Consider the following 22,084-nt stretch of genomic DNA (forward strand, 5'->3'; position numbering starts at 1 on the left):
CAGGCAAGCCATCCTCTTATCATGATCTCCGAACGTGCATGTTGAATTTTCTTGCACCTCGTGTGTGTGTTTAGTTGCAGTAGTTTCTTGTCTGTTCCGTCTGCTGTTATTTCAGTCGTGCCATATGTTTTGTTATCTGCCTTGCATGCTGGTGCATTCATGAAATAAGTTGACATGCTAGCTGGATGTTGTTAATGATAATATCTTGCATCTGTCTAGTTTAATGCCAGTAGTATCGATGTTATGATGATTCTGTTGCACTAGTGGAATTACTAGTACTTGGTATTGCCATGTTTCACATGCTATCACTGTTCACTTGAAAAGCTTGATGTTGTTACTGCATCTGTGTGTTGCATGTTAGTTGTTGCATTCATGTTAAAAATATTCGCATGATGATTGATGATGGAGAAGTTAATAATATGACTTAATAACAAACCTCCTCCGTCATCACTGGGATGTCATAGTGCCACCAAATCGGGCTTTTTCCAGTGCAGCCACATTTGCCTTGGTATGGGAAGGCCCTAACTGGTTTATTTTCATGCCTCTCGCCGGTGCCTCCAACGAGGGAAGGTTATGGGCACGCGCTACCCTGATCAGGTAGGCGGACATGAACCTTGTGGGCCCGAGTTGTTTTGCGCGCTTTGTGCCTGTTTGGGACCATTTTTGTTTGCCACAACGGTGGTCGTTTGCCTTTGGTAGGCTGGGCCACCCAGGACTGAACCCAAAAATGGGTGTTGGTCGGAGTGGCCGGGAGAGTGTCATGACAGTAGATCGGTTTTTTCGGAACGCCGTTTGTCCACCCGAATGGGAGTGTGAGGCCATGGGTTCTGTGGTGTGGGTAAAGTGCGCTACCTCTGCAGAGTGTGTGTGTGTGTTAAATCTATCGATAGCCGCGTCCTCGGTCATGGCCACAAGTTCGTAGTAGGTCACACTATCAGGTCTTGGTCGAAATGGAGGATAAACCTAAAATAACTAAGTTGATGAATAATGTGCAATAAAAGAATGTGATGACTTGGACTATGAGATAGCCATGAGAAGTCACGGGGATGTGTTGATATGATCACGAGACGAGGTCTCGGTGAGTGTTGAACCAAGTGTGGTTCCGTTGGTGATCCGTGAATGATCATCGCTTGGTTGCGAGGCAACCCATTGATAAGAGAGTCCGAGGGACTCAGTGCACAAGTTTGGTTGCATTGCATGAGTAATAAGTTGTTATTTGCATTTAAAGAACCATGGTAGAACAGGAGATGATTGCATAAAGGTAACATGTCATGTCTGCATTGGATATGATTGGTAGTTTATTTTCAGCATAGTTTCATGATGCCATGCCATGTTTGGACTGAACTTATGCCATGTTTAGCTTACGTAATGTTATGATTGAAATGTTATGCTATATTTTGTCGTTGCCATGTTAGAAGTAAGTTTGATATGCCATGCTATTGTCATGCTAGTAGATGCCATGATGTTGTTCATGCTTATGTTAGATCCATGTCTCTAGTTAATATCATGCCATGCTTAGTTTCTTCTATGAGATAGGTTGTTGCAGACGCTTGGTTCTTGCTTTGTCATCTGTTAGTTTGGACACTATGTATTTGGTTGTCTTGCAAGTACATTCAATGTACTGACCTGGCGTGTCATGCCAGTTTTGTAGGTCGTGCCCGAATTGTTCGCTTGTTCCGTCGTGCTAGGCCGTAATCTTGCCAGTCCTGTGAGTTATGGAGCCCAGCCAGAGTTGTTATGCTGCCAAACCAAGACTTCCGCCGTCATTTAAATAGACTTCCACCGCCATTTAATCATGCCGACGTCCCCCAACCCTGGCCCACCCACCTTCCCCCTCTCCGCGCCGCCAGCCCGTCGGCTTTGTCGTGATCCGGAAGAAGATAACCACCTACGCTATGCTCACGCCGGAGCGCAGGTACCAGATCGAGCAGGAGATTCGGGCGAGGCGTGCCGCGTGCGCCACCCACATCGCTATCGGGTTGCCTCCGGACTCATCGGAGCCGGAGGGGAAGGAGGAAGGAGAGGAGCAGTAGCCGGCTCCGATGGAGGTGACGGAACAGCCGGAGGACGAGGAGGACGCGGAGCAGCCGAAGGACGAGGAGGACGCGGAGCAGCCGGAGGACGAGGAGGACGCGGAGCAGCCGGAGGACGAGGAGGACGCGGAGCTGGATCCGGTTCCGGGCTTCAACATGGAGCAGGCGGAGGCGGAGTTCACTGTCGCCCAAGCGGATGAGATGGCGAAGCAACAGGCCATTCGGAGTCCATCCAAGATGAGGCCTATGTGGAGGCCAGCTGGTTGTTCATCAGGCAGGAACGGGCGGAGACCGACTCCCTCTTCGACGAGGTCGAAGCGGTGATGGATATGGAGGCCGCCCGGAGAAGCCGCAGGAGCCGGACTACCGCCTATGTACCCGGCGTCGGGCACAGAGATAGTGAACAGCCCCGACGAGGACTAGGCTAGTTGATCTACGTTTGTACGTAGGATTTTTCTCTTTAAATGCTTTTATATGGATTTAAGATTTTCTAGTGTGAGGTATCCGGGTGCAGATGAGCAAATTTGAGGCTTGATCGGTCAGTGTTCGTGGATGTTCCAGGGGTTTTTGAGGGCCCGGATTTGGCTTTTTTAGGGCTTCCTGGATTTGTCTACTCCGGTTGTATATGCTCTAAGTCATTTGGAGGTTTTTTCTAAAAAAAATCCTAAGTCATTTCGCGTGGCTTGACGTACAAATGGGTTCCGTTTTTTTCTTTCAGAAATTTGTCGTTTGACAGCTGTCCACGGAGCAGCATGCATGCATCTCTTGTCGTGAAGAATTCAGGACCAGATCAAGCCCTAGAACAGCCTGGAAACCCCATACGTAACTCAGCGTGCATGACTCACCGACACGTCGATAGCGCGCGACGACTGGACCATAAGTCCGGCTGCATGCATGTGTCCACCCAGTAGTGGCTGGTGGTGGAGTACGCAGGTCGTTCCTGGTTACAGCAACGTCGCCTAATTCAAGAGTTGACTAGGCGCGCTGCTAATTCGGTCTACTCCTGTACGCCGTCGTCGCATAGCCCCTGCCCACAACTTTGGACCCGATGTAGCACACGGAGAAAACTACTCGCACAGTACGTATGTGGCCGAGACCATGCACGCGGCGCGAGCTGACTTGCCTGTCAATCACCAGTTTAATTACGTGCTAGTGCTAGTGCTAGAATTATTACGTGCGAAGCAACACTGGCTGTGGCTACCAACCGTACAGCGGTAACCATGTGAGATCACGGCCGCGCCGGCCGGCACGTAGTGCGAGAGTGCCATCGATCGGACGACGGCGACGTTTTCTGTCGGTGGAAGCAAGCCGCGCTCGTTGGTGGACGCGGGACGAGACACCCGCGCGGGTACGTGGCGGTGACGGTGCAGGTGGGAGGATCCGAGGATCTGCCCAGGAATCCTACGAGTCCAAAGAGAAAACAACAAGATATCGGAAAGGTCGGCGCACCGCGCGTATCCGTGTCGTCCCCTGCCCGTCTCGACGGGGCCGCCCCGACGGCTACGTGCCGCCGTTTGTCAGGTCAAGGTGGCAGCAAAATACTCAATCATTTTTTCGCAAAAAATAAAATAAAAAATTACTCCATCCTTTGCGGTGGCTCTTCTCAATTTTAGCCACTGCGTTACTGTTTTTGCTGTTTGATAGCGTATGGTTTATTCCTCCGTCTGAAAATTCTCTTTAACAGAAACAGTTTGGATAGTATACTCCGGTAGGTACCTAAGTAGGTGCATGAGCAAGCCATGTTATGTTAGACAAATGTCAACACGGCTTTCCTCTCCTAATATAATCTTGACCTCTGACTGACTCCGACGTGCCGCATGTGTTCACTTCCAAGAAAGAGACTCGTCGCTCCTTTGGGGACTCCGAAACTTCTCGGCACGGCGTTTCTGTTTCGTTGTTTTGCTTTGTTTGGGAAACAACCTCTCGGTCTGGGGACGACTTTCTTACACACGGGGACCGTGACCCAAGTTGGCAGGAGCACTAAGGCCTAGTTTGGCAACACAGTTTTTTAAAACCATGGTAATTGAAAACCTCGGTATTTCAATGTGTGGGCAATGAATATTTTGGTTTCTAAAAACTGCAGTTTTTCTCAGTTTAAGCAAAACTATAGAGACGTTTGGCAAGTGCAGTTTTTCTTAGTTTTTTGGTTTTGACCACTCGTTGCATGGATAATCCTAGATACAGTTAGCTGAACCAAATTGAGCTACAACAAAGGAGTTATACAACGACGTGATCAGCTTGTGCTAATTAACGGCTGGTGCATGCGGCATGCCTATAGCCTTGTCATGCACGCGAACATCCTCTAGATGCTAGGATATGTTGTTGAATAATCTTGTATCTCTGGTCACATGGAATCGATCAGCTAGCTAGCTTAGACTGCTGTGTATAACTTTGCTCATTATCAATCGATCTACTCCAGGGTCTAAGCCTTCGCTAAATCTTTTGTACGTGTACACGCACCATCCGGTAGGACTGAACCTCTAGTACTATCTAATGTACAGGCTGCTTCTTGTTGCACTAGAACAATAGCCAACGATTGAAGACATCAGCGACAGAGTAATCAAGCTTCCTAGGTGGTAATCTTAATTTTGTGGCTGCGGAAGAGATGGGTGAGGAGGACCGGAAGAAGATGGACTCGAGCAAGTGTTTCTCAGTTTACAAAAAAGAGGTTGAGACCTCTTTTTTAGATACAGCAAAAAAAAACATGGTTTTAGATATACCACGGTTTGTAAAACTAAAGTATTTGTCGAAACCAAACACGTCAAAGTATTTAAAACTGGGGTTTCTCCAAAAACCATGGTATTCTCTTAAAACTTCAAAAAACTGAGTAGCCAAACGCAGCCTAAATGCTTAAGTATACTGTCAACCAGACCTGCAAATGGAGGCAGTTGCTTGCCCTCTTTCGCAGCTTTGAACGCAAATGGCACAAGCTTCGGGTAAAAAACTCAACCTGGGCGATGGGCGTCGGTGCCCGCAACCTCGCGAAACATCGCACCCGGTCGAGCTTTCGTGCGGGGAACGAAACAATGCCTTGCTCGCCGGCTAGTTGCATTAAACAGTGACCAAATTGATACCACTACCACCATGCGTACAGGTCCAATGCACGGTTCACGAAACAGAAATAACAATACAGCCCGGCTCCAAACAGTATTCTCGATTGGCTCCACAAGTTTGGAGGAGGCGTCGAGATCCAAGAGCGGCGGCCGGCCGGAAAGGCGTTCCTTGGCCGCAGCAACTTGCGCAAGTTGCTTGCTGCTGCTGACCGCATTGACCGGCGTTGCCAGATTCCGGTCGCATCTGCCTCTGACCCTTGACCGGTCAGAGATCCCAATTAAGCAGCCGCCGGTCCAATTAGGCAACCGTCGCACACGCAACGAGGCATGCACGAGGGCCGCGTGCTGCACTTAACTAAATACAGTGGCATAGCAGCATGACAAGGGGACGCGGCCAGAATGGAGCTGTCTGCCCGGCTCTTCCCGGATCCGTTGCGTCGTGCCACACGGGGGTCGCTTCTCTTTTCCGTAGAAAAATGGCGCACCAGCACGCGGCCACGCCCACGCCCACCGATGCCACCTTTTCTTTTCTCCTTACCGAACGGCATATATGTAAGTCGCGTCGTGTTACATGATAACAGGAAAAAAAGAACTGCGTCGTGTTGCATGCCGGGTTAGCTCTAATCCTGCGATTGGACGGGCTACCTATTAGCTCGCTTGATTAGTTAGGTGACCTCAACAGTCTGTGGTTCGCGGGTAAATCAGGCTAGACGGGCGACCTAGCTTAGCTACTGCGTGCTGTCGAGAAATGTATGGTGTAGTAAGCCCGCACGATCGATGGTATCGTGTCGTCGATCGGCGGGTACCCAAAATGATAGGTGAACGCATCACGGGAACAGTTAATTATTGCAATATCAAGTGGCTAATGAACACGAGAAGCTCGAGTTCCTTTTTTAAGACTGTACAAAGAAAATAGAAAAGGAAGGAAGAGCCCTCGAAAGACAGACCTCTAGTACAAATCAAAAGGAAGATAGCTAGCGAAAGTACCCTTCTAATCTTGAGTTCAAAAATGCTCTTGTTGTGAACAGTAAAATTTAAGAAGTAGAAAAAAAACTCTTAATTTTTTTATGTAGAAAACTTTAATAAATGTTTGAAGTGCATGCAAATTTTCATCCTAAATCACATTGGGGGAAGTCGTGGCAAAAATAAAATAAAATCAGAGCTTCAAAATGGGTTTGAAAGAAACATTTTCAGAGCATCGATTTTGTTTTTTTAATGCTTTTTTGGTTTTTGAATTTAATGTTCATCCATGAGCATTTGAGCTCGAGATTAGAAACTCAACATCCGATAGCTAGAGGTTTCCTAGGAACCTTGAGATTGAGTGGTGACGGCAGGATCTCCGGTGTAGGCCCATAGCGAGGATTCGCGCCAGCAGGCCTGGAATTGCTGAATCATATTCCTGGAAGTCACTAGATTCGTCCGAGGTCATGAAACCCGTCCAGCTACAAAACACCCTATCGTCCATCCGGCATGACCATTGAAAAACAAGACAATCAAGGTAGGCGTTACTAACGGCGCCACCAAGCCGGTGTTATGACAATGCAGTGATGCTAAGGGTAACAACTGTCATCATTGCACCATTACTATTGTGTGGCCAACTCGGACGTTGCACTCCTAAGCCTCATCGCCCCTATATAAGGCCAGGTCATGTGGAAATATAGACACGTTTTTGACATGATTGAGAAGATCTAGGTACATCATTGTATTGTAAACTCACCCATACGAGGCTTGATCATACACACATCAGGAGGAGGGTATTACCTCGATAAGAGGGCCAGGACCTCGATAAATTCCTCTTGTGTAACCCTGTACCCAGATCGTCCACGTCTGCTTCGCTCCACTAATCACCCAAAGCATGTGTATTGTTGTGAAATCATCGCTATAGGTGTTGAGCATAATAGCGCTGAAATGGCTTTGAGAACTTGAGTATTAGAGTATGGAATGTGTTTTCATAGAGGTAAATCTTTTATACCCAGATTGGATGTGGATATTGGAGCAAGGAATTACACGAGAATAAATCTTGTTTGAATGTGTTTGGAATTGAGAACTGAAATTGGGAAAGAATACCATGAAATCCAACCACAACTAAAAGAGCCTTTCTCCATAAGTGAGCCTTAACTCTTTGTGTTGGATTGAATTGGGCAAAACTACTTCACTAATGCCACCGAGTTATTGGCAACCGACAATGTCAACACCGAAAGATCGCCACCAACCGACACTGCCAGAGATTCGTCAATGACCAGCACATTCGGAATTTCAACCGCTGACCACCAGCACTAACACCAGCATGTATGTCATGCTCCATACACTGGCACCATCGCCGCAATCATGTTGTATACCCTAGGAAAGTAGGTGCTCGCGGTCATATTCCCGGGCTCCATCTGTGTAGACCTCGCGAGCCCCCATATGCTGCTCAATGTCGTTGTTTTCGTCGTGCTTGCCACCATCATCACCTTTGTCATTGTCCCCTTCTACTACCACTACCGAGCCTGCTTCCATATGTGGTGTCATGATCCACCACCTTGACACCCCACTCAACAGGCCCGCCATGCTCGTGCTCTTCTTTAACACCTCCATTGTCGATGTCCTCTCCAGGAACGGTAAATTCCAACAATTGACACATCATGGACTTCTTCATCCTATGCTCTGATGATGTTGTCTAAGGACATGCAGTCGCCTCGTGGAAGTCACTAAAAAGGAAGTGCGATGGGGAGGAGAGGAAGAGATGGAGCGGACGCTAGGATCCTATAGAGAGGAACTGCGATACGAAGGAGAGCAAAAGAAGTATCCGACGATAGGGGAAGGAAAAACACAATTCAACACCTTTTATATCAGCGATAAAAGTCATCTAGTGTTGTTGTCAGCGGAGTCCCTTGTCCATCCATGTATGAATAGCGGCATACCCAATTCCGCAAAGTGATGAGGGAGATGACGCAATTAGCTTGTGTATTTGCGCTCGGCTTTGCTACTTTCCTTTTAGTATAAAAGTAAATTGGAATTGGTCACTCGTTTGCTTCTAGCAATGGCCTTGTTTTATACAACCTCTTATTATAGAAATTTGAGTTTTTTTTTTCAAATTGAACATTTTTTGAAATCCAGGAATATTTTTCAAATTCATGAACAATATTTTTAAACCCAAAACCTTTATTAATATTAAATATTTTTGAAATTTAAAACATTTTTTCAAACATGTGATCATATTTTGGATTTTGAATCATTTTTCAAATTCGCATTCTTTTAAATTCGGAATAATTTTGAAATCTGGAACATTTTTAAAATCCGTGAACATTTTTTTATTCCATTTTTGAAATTTGAATCATGTTTATTTTTTTTAATTCAAAGAATTTTTTAAATCTAGGAAGTGTTCGTGAAAGTTTTAACCTTTTCCAAGTTCACAAACATTTTTTAATTTGGAGTGCTTTTGAAATTTGGAACATTTTCTGAAATCCAGGACCATTAATCTCGTAGATATTTTTTGGATTTCGAAGCATTTTTCAAATTCACGAATATTTTCTGGAGTAATAACCATCTTTTCGAATTTTTTAGACTAACAAAAATGTGAACAGTTCTCAGAGTTAAGAAAGCAAATGTGTCTCGCTTGTAGCAATGGCCCTTGTTTTATACAACCTCTTATTATAGAAATTTGAGTTTTTTTTTCAAATTGAACATTTTTTGAAATCCAGGAATATTGTTCAAATTCATGAACAATATTTTTAAACCCAAAACCGTTTTTAATATTGAATATTTCGAAATTTACAAAAAAAATTCAAACATGTGATCATATTTTTAAATTTGAATCATTTTAAAATTCGGAATAATTTTGAAATCTGGAACATTTTTCAAATCCGTGAACATTTTTTTGATTCCATTTTTTGAAATTTGAATCATGTTTATTTTTTTTAATTCAAAGCATTTTTTTAATATAGGAAGTGTTCGTGAAAGTTTTAACCTTTTCCAAGTTCACGAACATTTTTTTAATTTGGAGTGCTTTTGAAATTTGGAACATTTTCTGAAATCCAGGACCAATAAACTCGTAGATATTTTTTGAATTTCGAAGCATTTTTCAAATTCACGAATATTTTCTGGAGTAACAACCATCTTTTCGAATTTTTTAGACTTAAAAAAATGTGAACAGTTCTCAGAGTTAAGAAAGCAAATGTGTCTCGCTTGTAGCAATGGCCCTTGTTTTATACAACCTCTTATTATTGAAATTCGAGTTTTTTTTTCAAATTGAACATTTCTTGAAATACAGGAATATTGTTCAAATTCATGAACAATATTTTTAAACCCAAAAACTGTTTAAATATTGAATATTTTCGAAATTTAAAACATTTTTTCAAACATGTGATCATATTTTGGAATTTGAATCATTTTTAAAATTCGCATTCTTTAAATCGGAATAATTTTGAAATCTGGAACATTTTTCAAATCATTGAGCATTTTTTCGATTCTATTTTTTGAAATTTGAATCATGTTTATTTTTTAATTCAAATCATTTTTTAAATCTAGGAAGTGTTCGTGAAAGTTTTAACCTTTTCCAAGTTCATGGACATTTTTTAATTTGGAGTGCTTTTGAAATTTGGAACATTTTCTGAAATCCAGGACCATTAATCTCGTAGATATTTTTTAAATTTCAAAGCATTTTTCAAATTCACGAATATTTTCTGGAGTAACAACCATCTTTTCGATTTTTTAGACTTAAAAAATGTGAACTGTTCTCAGAGTTAAGAAAGCAAATGTGTCTTGCTTGTAGCAATGGCCCTTGTTTTATACAACCTCTTATTATAGAAATTTGAGTTTTTTTTTCAAATTGAACTTTTTTGAAATCCAGGAATATTGTTCAAATTCATGAACAATATTTTCAAAACCAAAAACTGTTTAAATATTGAATATTTTCGAAATTTAAAACAATTTTTCAAACTTCTGATCATATTTTGGAATTTGAATCTTTTTTAAAATTCGCATGCTTTAAATTCGGAATAATTTTGAAATCTGGAACATTTATCAAATCATTGAACATTTTTTCGATTCCATTTTTTGAAATTTAATCATGTTTATTTTTTTAATTCAAATCATTTTTTAAACCTAGGAAGTGTTCGTGAATGTTTTAACCATTTCCAAGTTCACGGACATTTTTTAATTTGGAGTGCTTTTGAAATTTGGAACATTTTCTGAAATCCAGGACCATTAATCTCGTAGATATTTTTTAAATTTCGAAGCATTTTTCAAATTCATAAATATTTTCTGGAGTAACAACCATCTTTTCGATTTTTTAGACTTAAAAAATGTGAACAGTTCTCAGAGTTAAGAAAGCAAATGTGTCTCGCTTGTAGCGAGAGTAACGGACAACCCTATTCGACGTATTTTGCGGGGATTTCCTAAACGGCGCCTTTAGCGCCCGTTTCTTTGCTGTTCGCAAACGGGCGCACACCCCAGGTGCTGCGCTGGGCCGGCCCGTTGTCCCTTTTTCGAAAGGAGGCAGAGCAAATAAGGTGCGAGGCGGGTATTCGATCTCAGGTTCTGCAGGCTGTGAGATCAACGCACCAACCACTGAGCCAAGAGGGCGGATGCGCCAACATACTTCTTTCTTTCTATTTGTTCTTTTTCAAGGTCGTTAATCCTCCAGTTTGGGAAACTTCTCCCAAACCTGTCTTCATTGATTTGGAACGGGTTTTTCTACTCCCTCCGTTCCTAAATATAGAGTGTATAGTTTTTGGCACGGAAATTAAAAAACGCACTTGGAGGGAAAATTTCACAAGTTTTGGGCGAGATTACACCTGACTAATTGACATGAGAAAATAGAGGAGCTTGCCTAATATAGGGAAATGTAATCAAATCCTTAAAAGAATATCCAAACGAGTGGTGCAACACAATACACCTTATATTTTAGAGTTTTTCTTAAAAATCTATACACCCTATATTAAGGAACGGAGGGAGTATTATTTGTTTACTTTTCTCTTTCCATTTTGTGTTTCTTTTTTGTTTTTACTAAATGCGTGAACTTTTTACAATTTGTGTTTTTTATTCAAAATTGTGAACTTTTTTCGAAATCGACGAACTTTTTTTCAAAATTGATGAACATTTTTTGAAATTGATGATTTTTTTCAAATCGGTGAACTTTTTTAACAAATCAATGAACTTTTTTTCGAAATCGATGAACTTTTTTCGAAATCGGTGAACTTTTTTAACAAATCGATGAACTTTTTTAACAAATCAATGAACTTTTTTTCAAAATAAATGAACTTTTTTCAAATCAATGAACTCTTTTTTCATATCGATGAACTTTCTTTTCAAAATCGATGAACTTTTTTCAAAACTTGATGTTTTTTTAGAATGAACGGTTTTTTCTCAATATATTTTCAAATAAATCATATATAAAAAACGCTAAAATAAATGGCACTTGTGCAATAATTTTGCGCGGCTACAGGTGTTCTTAAATGTTCCGACCTGCAATTCATCACTAGCGGGTCGTAGGCCGAGTGATTATCCGTGCTCGGTCCTGGTTGGCGCGGCGGGAGTTCGATTCTCGTATGCAACCTCTTTTTGGGGGGTTTTTTGCGCTACCAACGGCGAACGGTCTTCGCGTGCGATCAAATGAAAGCTTTGCTGGGCTGGCCCAATAAAATCGCCTACGAGCGCCAGGAAGCCGAACCGGCGCAGGGGACCTCTAGTGGCCGGCCAGCAAACCTTCGCTCAATCGCCTCTCAGGTCTCCGTTAGAGGCTAAAAATAGATATGCGGGAAGAGGGATTCGAATTCGGTATCTCGTGCTTCACAAAGCGGTGAATGAACCACTACGCCATGCACCAATCTACGCTAACAATCTTCGTCTGCTTTCTTTTATTATTCCTCCAACTCGCTAAGCCCCAAGTGTGGGAAGCTTTCCAAACCATTTTTTTTCTTTTTCTCTCTTTTTCTGTAACGGTTTTTTTACGCCTTGTTTCTAAAAAAATAAAGTAAAACTTTTTTAAGAAAAAAGAATGAAGATTCATTGGTTTTTTTAAGTTCATCAAAATTGAAGAAAGTTCATCGAATCTGAAAAAAAATTCATTGAATTTGAGAAAAGTTCATCATAATTAGAAAAGGTTCACCGAATCTAAAAAAAGTTCGTCGCTTTTCAAAAAAAATCAGCGGATTTGAAAAAAAATCATCATTTTTTCTAAAAAAAACTCATCAAAATTGAAAAAGGTTCATTGAATTTGGAGAAGGTTCACCGTATTTAAAACTTTCATCAAAATTGGAAAAAAAGTTCTTCGAATTTGAAAAAAAGTTCATCAAATTAGGAAAAAGTTCATCAAATTTGGAAAAAGTTCATCAAACTGAAAAAGTTCAACGCATTTGAAAAAAAGTTCATCGAATTAGGAAAAAGTTCATCAAACTGAAAAAGTACATCGCATTTGAAAAAGTTCATCGAATTTAAAAACGTTCATCAAATTTGAAAAAAAGTTCATCGCATTTGAAAAAGTTCATCAAACTGAATTTTTTTTTATCGAATTTGAAAAAAGGTTCATCGCATTTGCAAAAAGTTCATTGAATTTTAAAAAAGTTCATTGAATTTAAAAAAGTTCATCAATTTTGAAAAAAAACACCGATTTGAAACGAGTTCACGCATTAAAGAAAAATAAAAAATAATCAGGAAAACAAACAAAGAAAAAGGAGAAAAATAAAACGTAAAAAGGACAAAAGGCGAATATACATAGAAAGAAAAGAACGGAAGTACGTAGGCACTAACTAGCAGGTGGCCTAGTGGTTAGTGCAGCATCCACGTATCAATGATATCGTAGGTTCGAATCCCGCTCCACGTGCACTTTTTTTTATCCTTCGGAAAGGGGAGTCGCTAAAGGCGCCGAATAGGATCTGGCCCCATTTCGCGTCAAACTGTCTGCAAATAGCACATGCGAGATGACCTGGTGATAAATTTGGGCTGGCCCATCACAGCTTTTTCAGGTTCCAGTTTCGGGAACCTTCTAGAGGGTTCCCTGCCGGTTTTTATTGGTTTTGGGACCTTCTAGAAGGTTTCTGAACATGCTTTTTTATTTACCTTTTTCGTTTTTCTTTTTCCTATTTCCCCCTTTTCCTTTTTTGATTCTTTTTACTTTCTTTTGTTTTTCATCTATTCTTTTCATGTTTATTTCTTTTCTCAACAAATATTCAGAAATTTAAATTTCTTCCCATGTTTACAAATATGTTCGTTTTTCCGGAAATTGTTCCTGTTTTCAAATTTTACAAAAACTTCCAAATTTTTTTAGTATTTCAAACTCTGTTTACTTCTTTTCAAAAAATGTTCGAACTGTTTTTAAAAATTGAATTCCTGAAAATGTTCACAATATTCTATTTTGCTCACAAGTTCGAAAAATGTCCGTGGATTCGGAAAATGTTCCTATTTACATAAACTAATCTTGACTACAAAATTTGTTTGAAAACTCAAAAAATATTTTGGGAATTTCACAAAATATTCGCATTTAAAACAAAAATCATTTCGCAAAAGTTCACATGTTTTCAAATTTTGTTCACAAATTCAACAAAAATCACGTTTACGTAATTTGTTTGCAAATTGAAAAAATGTTCAGTAGAATTTCCTAATATTTTTGCGTTTTAAACAAAATGCTCAAAATTTCGAGGATTTTTTAATTTTGTTCTTGTTTTTTCTAAAAATGTTCGCATTTGGAAAATTTTATTCGTTGTTTCAAATAATGTTCTTGTTTTAAGTAGAGTTCCTTTTTTTACAAAATATGTTTGAGATTCCCAAAAAAATGTTCGAGTTCGTAAAGGTTTGTTAGCAAATTTAGAAAATGTTTGTTTTCCTAAATATATTAACTTATGTGCAAAAGGAAACCACGTTCGAGTTTTTTAAAATACTTTATTTTCGTTTGCCTCCTGTAGTTCATATTAACTGAGCTGCCATTTTACGCAAACAAGTCAGTGAACACATTCTCTAGCTACGTGGATTAGTTTCTGGAGGTCGTAGGTTCCATACCATTCACGCACGTTTTGGGGAATTTTTTGCTAGTTGTTCTCTAAATTTTGCCTTTGTCGTTCTCTTCTTTAGGTATCGCGTTACAAAATTTACATTGGAGTGAGCCTGTCGCACTGGCTAACTGCGCGGTCCTGTTGCCAGTTTTTGATGATTTTTCACGGCACGCTACCATAAATGAGCCGACCTAGGTCAGTCATCCCCTGTGCGAATCATCGACTGTTTGCCGCAATAAGCGGCGTATAGGAAGTCCCGAGACTAGCAATCTGTCTCGCCAAAATGTTTCCTGCAGCGCACACGGGGATGGCCCAATCATCGACTGTTCGCTGATGTGTACGTTCGGTTGTTTTAATTCATTTTATTTATTTTCCGTTTTCCTTTTTTGTTTGGTTTTCTTATTTCTTCTTCAGTTTTCTTTTTGTCATTATACTTCTTTTATTTCTTCTGTTTTGCTTTGGTTTCTCTTTGTTTCTTTCATTGTTGTCATAGATTTTTCTTTCTTTCCTCATTTTCCTCCATTTTTTCTTTGGTTTTTTCCTTATTTCTTAATATTCAAAAAATTTATTTGTTTGTCTTTGTTTCTTTATGGTTTTCATTGTTCCATTCCTTCGCACTTCTTTCTTTTGTTTCATTTGTTTCTTTGTCTATTTTTATTGGTGTTCTTTGTTTGTTTTGGTTCTCATTCTTCATTTTTCCTATACGTCAAGAATATTTTTCTAATACATATTTAATATTTTTAATACATTTTCAATATTAGTTTCTCTACATATTTTAAATACAATATTATTATTTTTAATAAATGAGCAACATGTTTTTAAACAGATTTGAACATTTCGAAATGCCTGATTAACAATTTTCAAATACAATGTTAGTACTTTTAATACATGCTCAATATTCTTTATACAAGTTTAACATTTTTAAAATAATTTATTAATATTTTCTGAATACATAGTCACAAAACATATACACATTTAACAGTTTTTAAATGTTTTATTAGCATTTCTCAAATTCTTGACTAATTTTTTTAAATACATTATCAAATATTTTACGTACACATTATACTTGTTTTGTATACACGAGAAACATTTATTGTTTACACGTTTCACATTTTTTAAATATGTGGTTAACATTATTTTCAAATGCTTTTATGTAAAGTATTTTTTTATATATTTATTTGGAATATTTGGAAGCATAAACAAAAGTAAAAATTAAAACAGAAAAACAATATTTGGAATATATTTGACAGTATACAAAATAATAATAAATTAAAGCAAAAAATAGAAAAACGTGAAAAAACGAGGCTATGGCCTCCCGTGCGCCTGGGTCGGCCCATCTCGCGCCTCCTTCAGGTGAGGTTTCCCTTTGTCTCGTGTGAAGCGAGTCATAGAGGCGCTTGGGAAATCACCTAATATTGCCTCCTTCTCTAGCTTTGAAAGGATTCGGGCTCTGAGGAGCAATCTGGATCAACGAACTCTTTACTAAGACTAGCCACAATGGGTAATAACATAGAGTAGTAACATGGGCATGTTACTACTCTATGTTACTACCTCTATAGTGGGGAGTAACATATGTGTAGTAACATGCATCACTTCATTTATTATGCTATAGACTTATTTTGCCTTGATATGTGTGATGTTACACATACTAGTAGTAACTAGCTATGTTACCACATGCCTCTCTTTTTTCGTTTATTACTTGCCACATCATCTATTTTATCTAGATATATGTGATGTTACTACCTATGTTACTCCCACTGTGGGTAGTCTAAGGTTTTACGGATCAACCCAACATGGCACTCTCGGATTTGACGTTGGTTTGGGTACTTGGCCCACCCTCCTGAAATTCCGGGGGGGGGGGAGGGGTGGTTAGTTTGCACCCGTATCCGTTGTTCTTTTATTTTTGGGCTTTGAGCCAGTTACGACCTTTCTACGTGTGTAATCGAACAACCTCCTGACAGTATAACTGGCCGGGCCAATCAGACCGACCCACGAGCACGCTGGCACGACCTGCCATGGGCCAGGCACGACACAGGCTAAACGGGCCGTGCCTGGGCCTCGAGGCTGGGAACATGGGGTCGGCATGGCACGGCCCAATTATTATTTTTCATTTTTCCAGAAAATATATATTACAACCCAATAGGCCGAAAAACATGCGCCCCGGTGTGCTAAACGTGCCATGGGCCGGCCTTTTTAATAACCAGGCCGTGCCTGGGCCGAGGAGTGACGCATCTGGGCCGGCACGGCACGGCGCCACGGCGGGCCGGGCCGTGCCAGGCACGATTAGCACGGGCCAGGCCGTGCCGGGCCTTTTGGCCAGCTCTGCCTGACAGTTACACGAGAACCGGCCTGGCCCGTTTGGCCAGCTCTGCCTGACAGTTACACGAGAACCCCACTCTGTCTGTGTCTCTCTCACTGACTCGCCCCACTCCCCCAACCCCAAGATGCCCAATTCTCTCCTGCTCCTCCTCCTCCTCGTCCTCCGCGCAGTCACCGGAGACGCCGCCGCCGATTCGGCAGACCCCTGCGCGGGCCGCAGGATCCACATCCGGGACTTGCCCCCGCGCTTCAACACGCACCTCTTTCGCCACTGCGACGCCGCCTTCCCGCTCGCCGACCCGTCCTCGTCGGCCACCTCCACGCCGACCTGCGAGTCGCTCGCCAACCACGGGCTCGGCCCGCGCACCCACGCCCGCAGCTGCTCCTGGTACCGCACGGACGCGCGCCTCCTCGAGCCCTTCTTCCACCGCCGACTCCTCGAGCGCCGCTGCCTCGTCGCCGACCCTGGCCTCGCCGACGCCGTCTTCCTCCCGTACTACGCGGCGCTCGACTCTATCCCCTACGTGCTCGACCCCTCGCTCCTCAACTCCTCCGCGCTTCACGGCGCGTCCCTTGCCCAGTTCCTGGCGCGCGACCGGCCCCAGATCCTGGCGCGTCGGCATGGGCACGACCATTTCATGGTCCTCGGCGGGTCCGCGTGGGACCACTCGCAGCCGCCGCGCGCGGAGCCCCGGCTGCTGGGCACCACGTCGCTGGTCAGGCTGCCGGAGTTCGAGAACTTCACGTTCCTGGCGCTCGAGTCGCGCTCGTGGCCGTGGCAGGAGCACGCGATCCCGCACCCGACGTCTTTCCACCCGGCTTCGCTCCCGCGGCTGGAGGCCTGGCTTGCGCGCGCGCGGCGCTCCCGCCGCACCACGCTGATGCTCTTCGCCGGCGGCGTCTCGCGCCCGTCCAGGCCCAACATCCGGGGCTCCATCCTCGCCGAGTGCGCGAACCGCACTGACGCGTGCGTCGTCGTGGACTGCTCGGCCGGCAAGTGCTCCCACGACCCCGTCCGGTACATGCGCCCGATGCTGGGTGCCAAGTTCTGCCTGGAGCCGCCGGGGGACACGCCGACGCGGCGGTCCACGTTCGACGCCATACTCGCCGGGTGCGTGCCGGTGTTCTTCGAGGACGCCGCGGCGAGGCGGCAGTACGGCTGGCACCTTCCCCCCGGGCGGTACGACGAGTTCTCCGTGTACATACAGAAGGAGACGGTGGTGCTCGGGGGCGTGAAGATCGCCGAGACGCTGGCGGCCGTGCCCGAGGCGGAGGTGCGGAGGATGCGGGAGCGCGCGCTGGAGATGGCGCCCAGGGTGCTGTACCGGAGGCACGGGAGCACCGCAGAGCTGAGAGAGGCGGGCAAGGACGCGGTGGACCTCGCCGTGGACGGCGCGCTCCGGAGGATACGCAGGCGGGCTCGCGCGCTGGAGGAAGGCCAGCCGGAGAGGATATACGCGCAGGAGGACGACAGTGTCGACGCGTAGGACTACGAAATGTCAAATGAAAAGCTCTTGAAGACATTCTCTTGGTCCGGATTTGGGCATTTTTATATCGTGCAGTCCGCAGTTTACCTGCATCTTTCGCTTTGAAGAGTGTACATTTGCTATGTCATCCACGAGATTTGTTCTTGTAAATGTGGGCAAGTCATTTGCATTTTCAAGTCATTTGCATTTGCTATGGTTCAAGTCTGTATTTTCATGGTTTAGAGCAAACTGGTTATGATCACATTCACATACTACTTTTTGCGGGATAATAGTAGGTATTTATTCCTCAAGAATAGTGTTGCTGCTAATACAATCTTTTTGACGCTGTCTGGAACACGGTGCAATCAGCACGGTGCTACCTCTAGATCTCCCTGCTATTGGACCTTACGAGGTAGCAATTGACATAAGAATTTATGTAAGCCTGGGATATATTTTAATGCTTTCTACGTGATTCACATAACAAGTCAAGCAACTGTGCATATTACTCTTTCTTAAATTCTGAGAAGTATTTTCCACTGCAACCGAATAAGATTATGCCATTGGTTTTTCGGTTAGAGTTAGGGCAACTCCAACGCGCTGACGCAAACGGACGTGTTTTTTGTCCGCTTTTTGTCCGTTTGGATCGGCTGGAGGTGTGATGTTCGGCCGTGTCCGCTCAAATCTGCCTGATGCGCCCAACAGGCCGACACCTTTTCGTCCGCTCATCTGAAGCAAATTTAATCTAAAATGGGCCAGGTCGACCACTAGGATGTCTCTCGGCCGCTTCCTTTGCGCCCAGGTGGATGCCCTCCGACCACAGGTGTGGCGTTGAGGTCGATGGCCACGGCCGTGGGGGTGGTCGGCGTGATCATGCTCCCTTCCGGCAAGCAGTGCCCGGGCGAGGTGGAGAAGCGGGACGTGGCCGGCTCGTGCGGCGGAGGAAAGACGTGTGTCTGCGGCATGGTAGATGAGCGCGGCGACTCCGACATGGGCGGACAGGCAGCCGGTGAGCCCGTGCTCGCCGCGGCCATGGCGGGGCGACAAGAATGGTCGACTCCGCACGAGGAACCCTAGCATGGCGAGTGTTGAGAAATTAAGGCAGTGCTAATGACATACTGAATTTTGATGATGTAGGCACGTACTAGGCAGATAGTAGAAACATCTACGCAAACCACTAGTACCGCACACATGAAAGTAAACATGAGCGGGGTAAATGTGTTATACCCTCCAGTAGGCCAGTCGGCCGTAGCATCAGCGGAGGCGGTGGCCTTGTCAGTGATCCTCTTGTCAGCAGCGGCCTTCTCGGCAGCCACGCGATCGGCGTCAGTGCTTATGATGAAGACAAAGGTGACGCGGAAGTAGTCGACGTAGAGGAAGTAGTCGAACAGAGATGAGCAATCGCGTAGGAGACACTCCCCAAAAACCTAATCGCCTCTCTCCCGTACAAGATCTGGAGAAGCGGGGTTTCAGAGGCCTACTCTCCCGTACAGGATCTGGAGAAGCGGGGTTTCAGAGGCCTGCTCTCCCGTCAGCCGTGTACGCGGTAGACGGGATGGGATCACCGAAGGCAGCAGTGAAAGGAACGACCAGGGAGCAGTGGAGGTGTGAAGTGTTGTTTTTTGGCTGAGCTACGATGCCTCGTATATATGGTCAGTCGGATAGGAGAATGGTCCAGCAATAAACACGTTTAATTACAGATGTTTCATCTTCATAATATACACGTTTAATTACAGACGTTTCCATCTCCACAATAAAATGTATTTATTATGGACATTTCCATTTCCATAATGAATATGACGTCTCATATTCATTTTGTGTCTGTAATGGACTCTCCAATTTTGACCGGCAAAACATTGCATCGGCTCGGCTCATTCCCGCAACCCGTGGAGCGCGCGCGCGTCGTGGCGAGGCGGGCGGCGGAGGAGGAACGCGCGTGTGGTACACCTCTCCTTCCTTCACACCAACTCATACTAGCGGGAGAATAGCTCACCTTATAAATTGGTGTACATCTCTCTCAACTAGCCATGTGGGACTAAACTTCCCACCATTCCCTTGACAGCATGGGCCCTTAGGGATTTTCTGAAACTGTTAAATGGGCCTATAGCCCAACTGCATGGCCTTGGTGAGGAGAACCTATTCTCCTTAATGGCGGCCTCTTGTTGAGCGGCGGCGGCGGCAAGGGCAGCTGCGACTTTCTTCTCTTTTTTCTCCTTCTAGACCCTCCTCCGGCCAGCCCTCTTCTCGGACTGGACGGCCTTATGCGCCAGCATCAACTCCTTCTTGGGCATGGGGTGGACGGCCTCGCCGTCGCCCATGACGGAGGAGAGAGCGGCGACGACGGCGGGGTTTGGCGCGTCGGCCATGGTGAGTGGGCGGGAGGTTTTGAGGAGAGAGAGGGGAAATGGGGTGGATGTGCCACCGACGGGTGGGCCATGGGCAGGATAAGGGCGGACGACGCACGCGTCCGCGCCGACGCAAACTCAACCCAAATTTGGATTGGAAATGGGTTGCAGACGGACGAAAAATGGATGCGCGTCCGTTTGTATCGGCGCGTTTGTCTGTTTCGATTCAAACGGTGCGAGATGGACAAAACGCGTCGGCGCATTGGAGTTCTCCATTCTCGTCATGGGAAAGACCGTACCTGGTACTATATTTTAGCAGACTCATCTTGCAGGAGAATAAGATGAAAGAAATCGCAGGTTAGTCGAGTTGGGATGGGGAATGGGGGCGGATTCTTGGGCAGTTTGGTTGGGAATCAAGAGCATCTACAACCGCAATCTATAAATTTGGGCCCTCAAATGTCCGCAGACGTATCTGATCGGAGGGTTTTAAATTTTGTCATTTACAACCATAAACCTTATTTTCAGAACATCTGATACACGGAAACACATGCTCGTCGATCAAATTGGATGTTAGTCCGTATTGGGCCGGCGGGTCTGTTTACAAACACCAAATAAATTGCTCGTACCTAAGATTTCATATCCGTATTGGGGCGGCAGGTTTCAGGGTTTAGTCCCATCTCGCTGCGTGAAGAGCAGTGCGACCGATTAAATAGCCTCATTGTCCAGAAGCAATAAGCTTTGATCATCATTGCACCGCTTATGAAGCATATAGATTGTCACTATTAATCTTCTCTGCTTATCATAGAAAAGATTAAGTCATTGTCTATTTTCCTTAATATTCATGGTACATATCCTTCACAAATGGAACGTTGATGGCTGATCAGCTCTTTTCGAATCACAATGTGTTGAACACAGACGGCAAGTTGCTGTCTGGTGTAAGGGTGGCGGCGGAGCTAGCCGACATGGAGGAGCAAGTGAAAAGGGGTAGGTCGGACGGGGATTTGGTTCACCTTTTATGGGGGTTGGGCCGCCAGTCTGACTTGACGGACGTACCCGGGCCTTCCTTTATTCGTACCTATATTTAGACTGGATATGAGGGGTGTCAATCAGTCCGGGCATTTGAGATTGATCGGATTTTTTTACCAGTCAATGATCGGATCTTCCGCTCGTGCATATGAGGAGAAGGATTTGAGACGTTCGGTTGTAGATGCTCTAACGGGAGAGATTAACACGTAGACGTGTCCGTAGGTGAAACGTTTGTGGGTATAGGACTTTAGTTCACTGTGATTTGAATGTTTTTGTCTAGCTTGCGATCTGATTCACCTCTCCCTTGCATTGCTTGTGTCGAGGATGGAAAGCTCCAACAATCACATCTCCCGAATTATCGGACGTCTTGTTAGGGTAACTAGTATCGGATTCCAGAAATTAAAACCACTACCAATCACGTGATCACGTCCAATCACCTAAACCAGATCGATGAGGACACAGTCGCATAGCCGGAGATTCGGCGGTGCATCTCCACGCACCGGCGGCAGCGATCCTCTCCCGAAATTCGAGGGCGTGATGACGCGAGCGCGGCGCCGCCGCTGTGGAGTTGCTCCCGATCTTCTGCTGCTGGCTTGCACTTGTAGTGGCAGCGAGTCTGTTCGTTCGAGGAAGCGAGCGCCGCGAGTGAAAGAATGGTATGTCCGGCCGGAGTCCTCCTCCCTTCTAGTTTTTCTTTGCCTGTCAGGTTGGCAGCTCACGGTGGTAACCCTCTGGCAGGAGGGACTGGGCCAACCTGACGACCGATCTCGTCAGGGACGTCGCCGGCCGTCTGTGCTCGGATTCTCCATTGCCGGCGGCGCAGTACAACCGCTTGCGGGCCGTTTGCAAGGCCTGGCGCGAGTCCACCGACGACCC

The 22,084-nt window shown here is 44.5% G+C and overlaps 1 protein-coding gene across 1 annotated transcript; it reads left to right on the plus strand.

The window, feature by feature from the left end:
• The first annotated feature begins 16,326 nt into the window (after positions 1–16,326).
• LOC123181613 (probable xyloglucan galactosyltransferase GT19) lies at positions 16,327–18,115 on the plus strand. The gene has a single exon (XM_044593921.1). It carries the CDS (start codon positions 16,500–16,502, stop codon positions 17,859–17,861), a length of 1,362 nt encoding a protein of 453 aa, XP_044449856.1. The 5' UTR covers positions 16,327–16,499; the 3' UTR covers positions 17,862–18,115.
• Positions 18,116–22,084: the final 3,969 nt, after the last annotated feature.

Source organism: Triticum aestivum, chromosome 1D, assembly GCF_018294505.1.
Source record: "Triticum aestivum cultivar Chinese Spring chromosome 1D, IWGSC CS RefSeq v2.1, whole genome shotgun sequence".
Lineage (NCBI taxonomy): Eukaryota > Viridiplantae > Streptophyta > Magnoliopsida > Poales > Poaceae > Triticum > Triticum aestivum.

What these genes read in the sequence shown, in the direction of transcription:
- LOC123181613 (XM_044593921.1), top strand. Translation starts at nt 16,500, where the DNA reads ATGCCCAATTCTCTCCTGCTCCTCCTCCTCCTCGTCCTCCGCGCAGTC.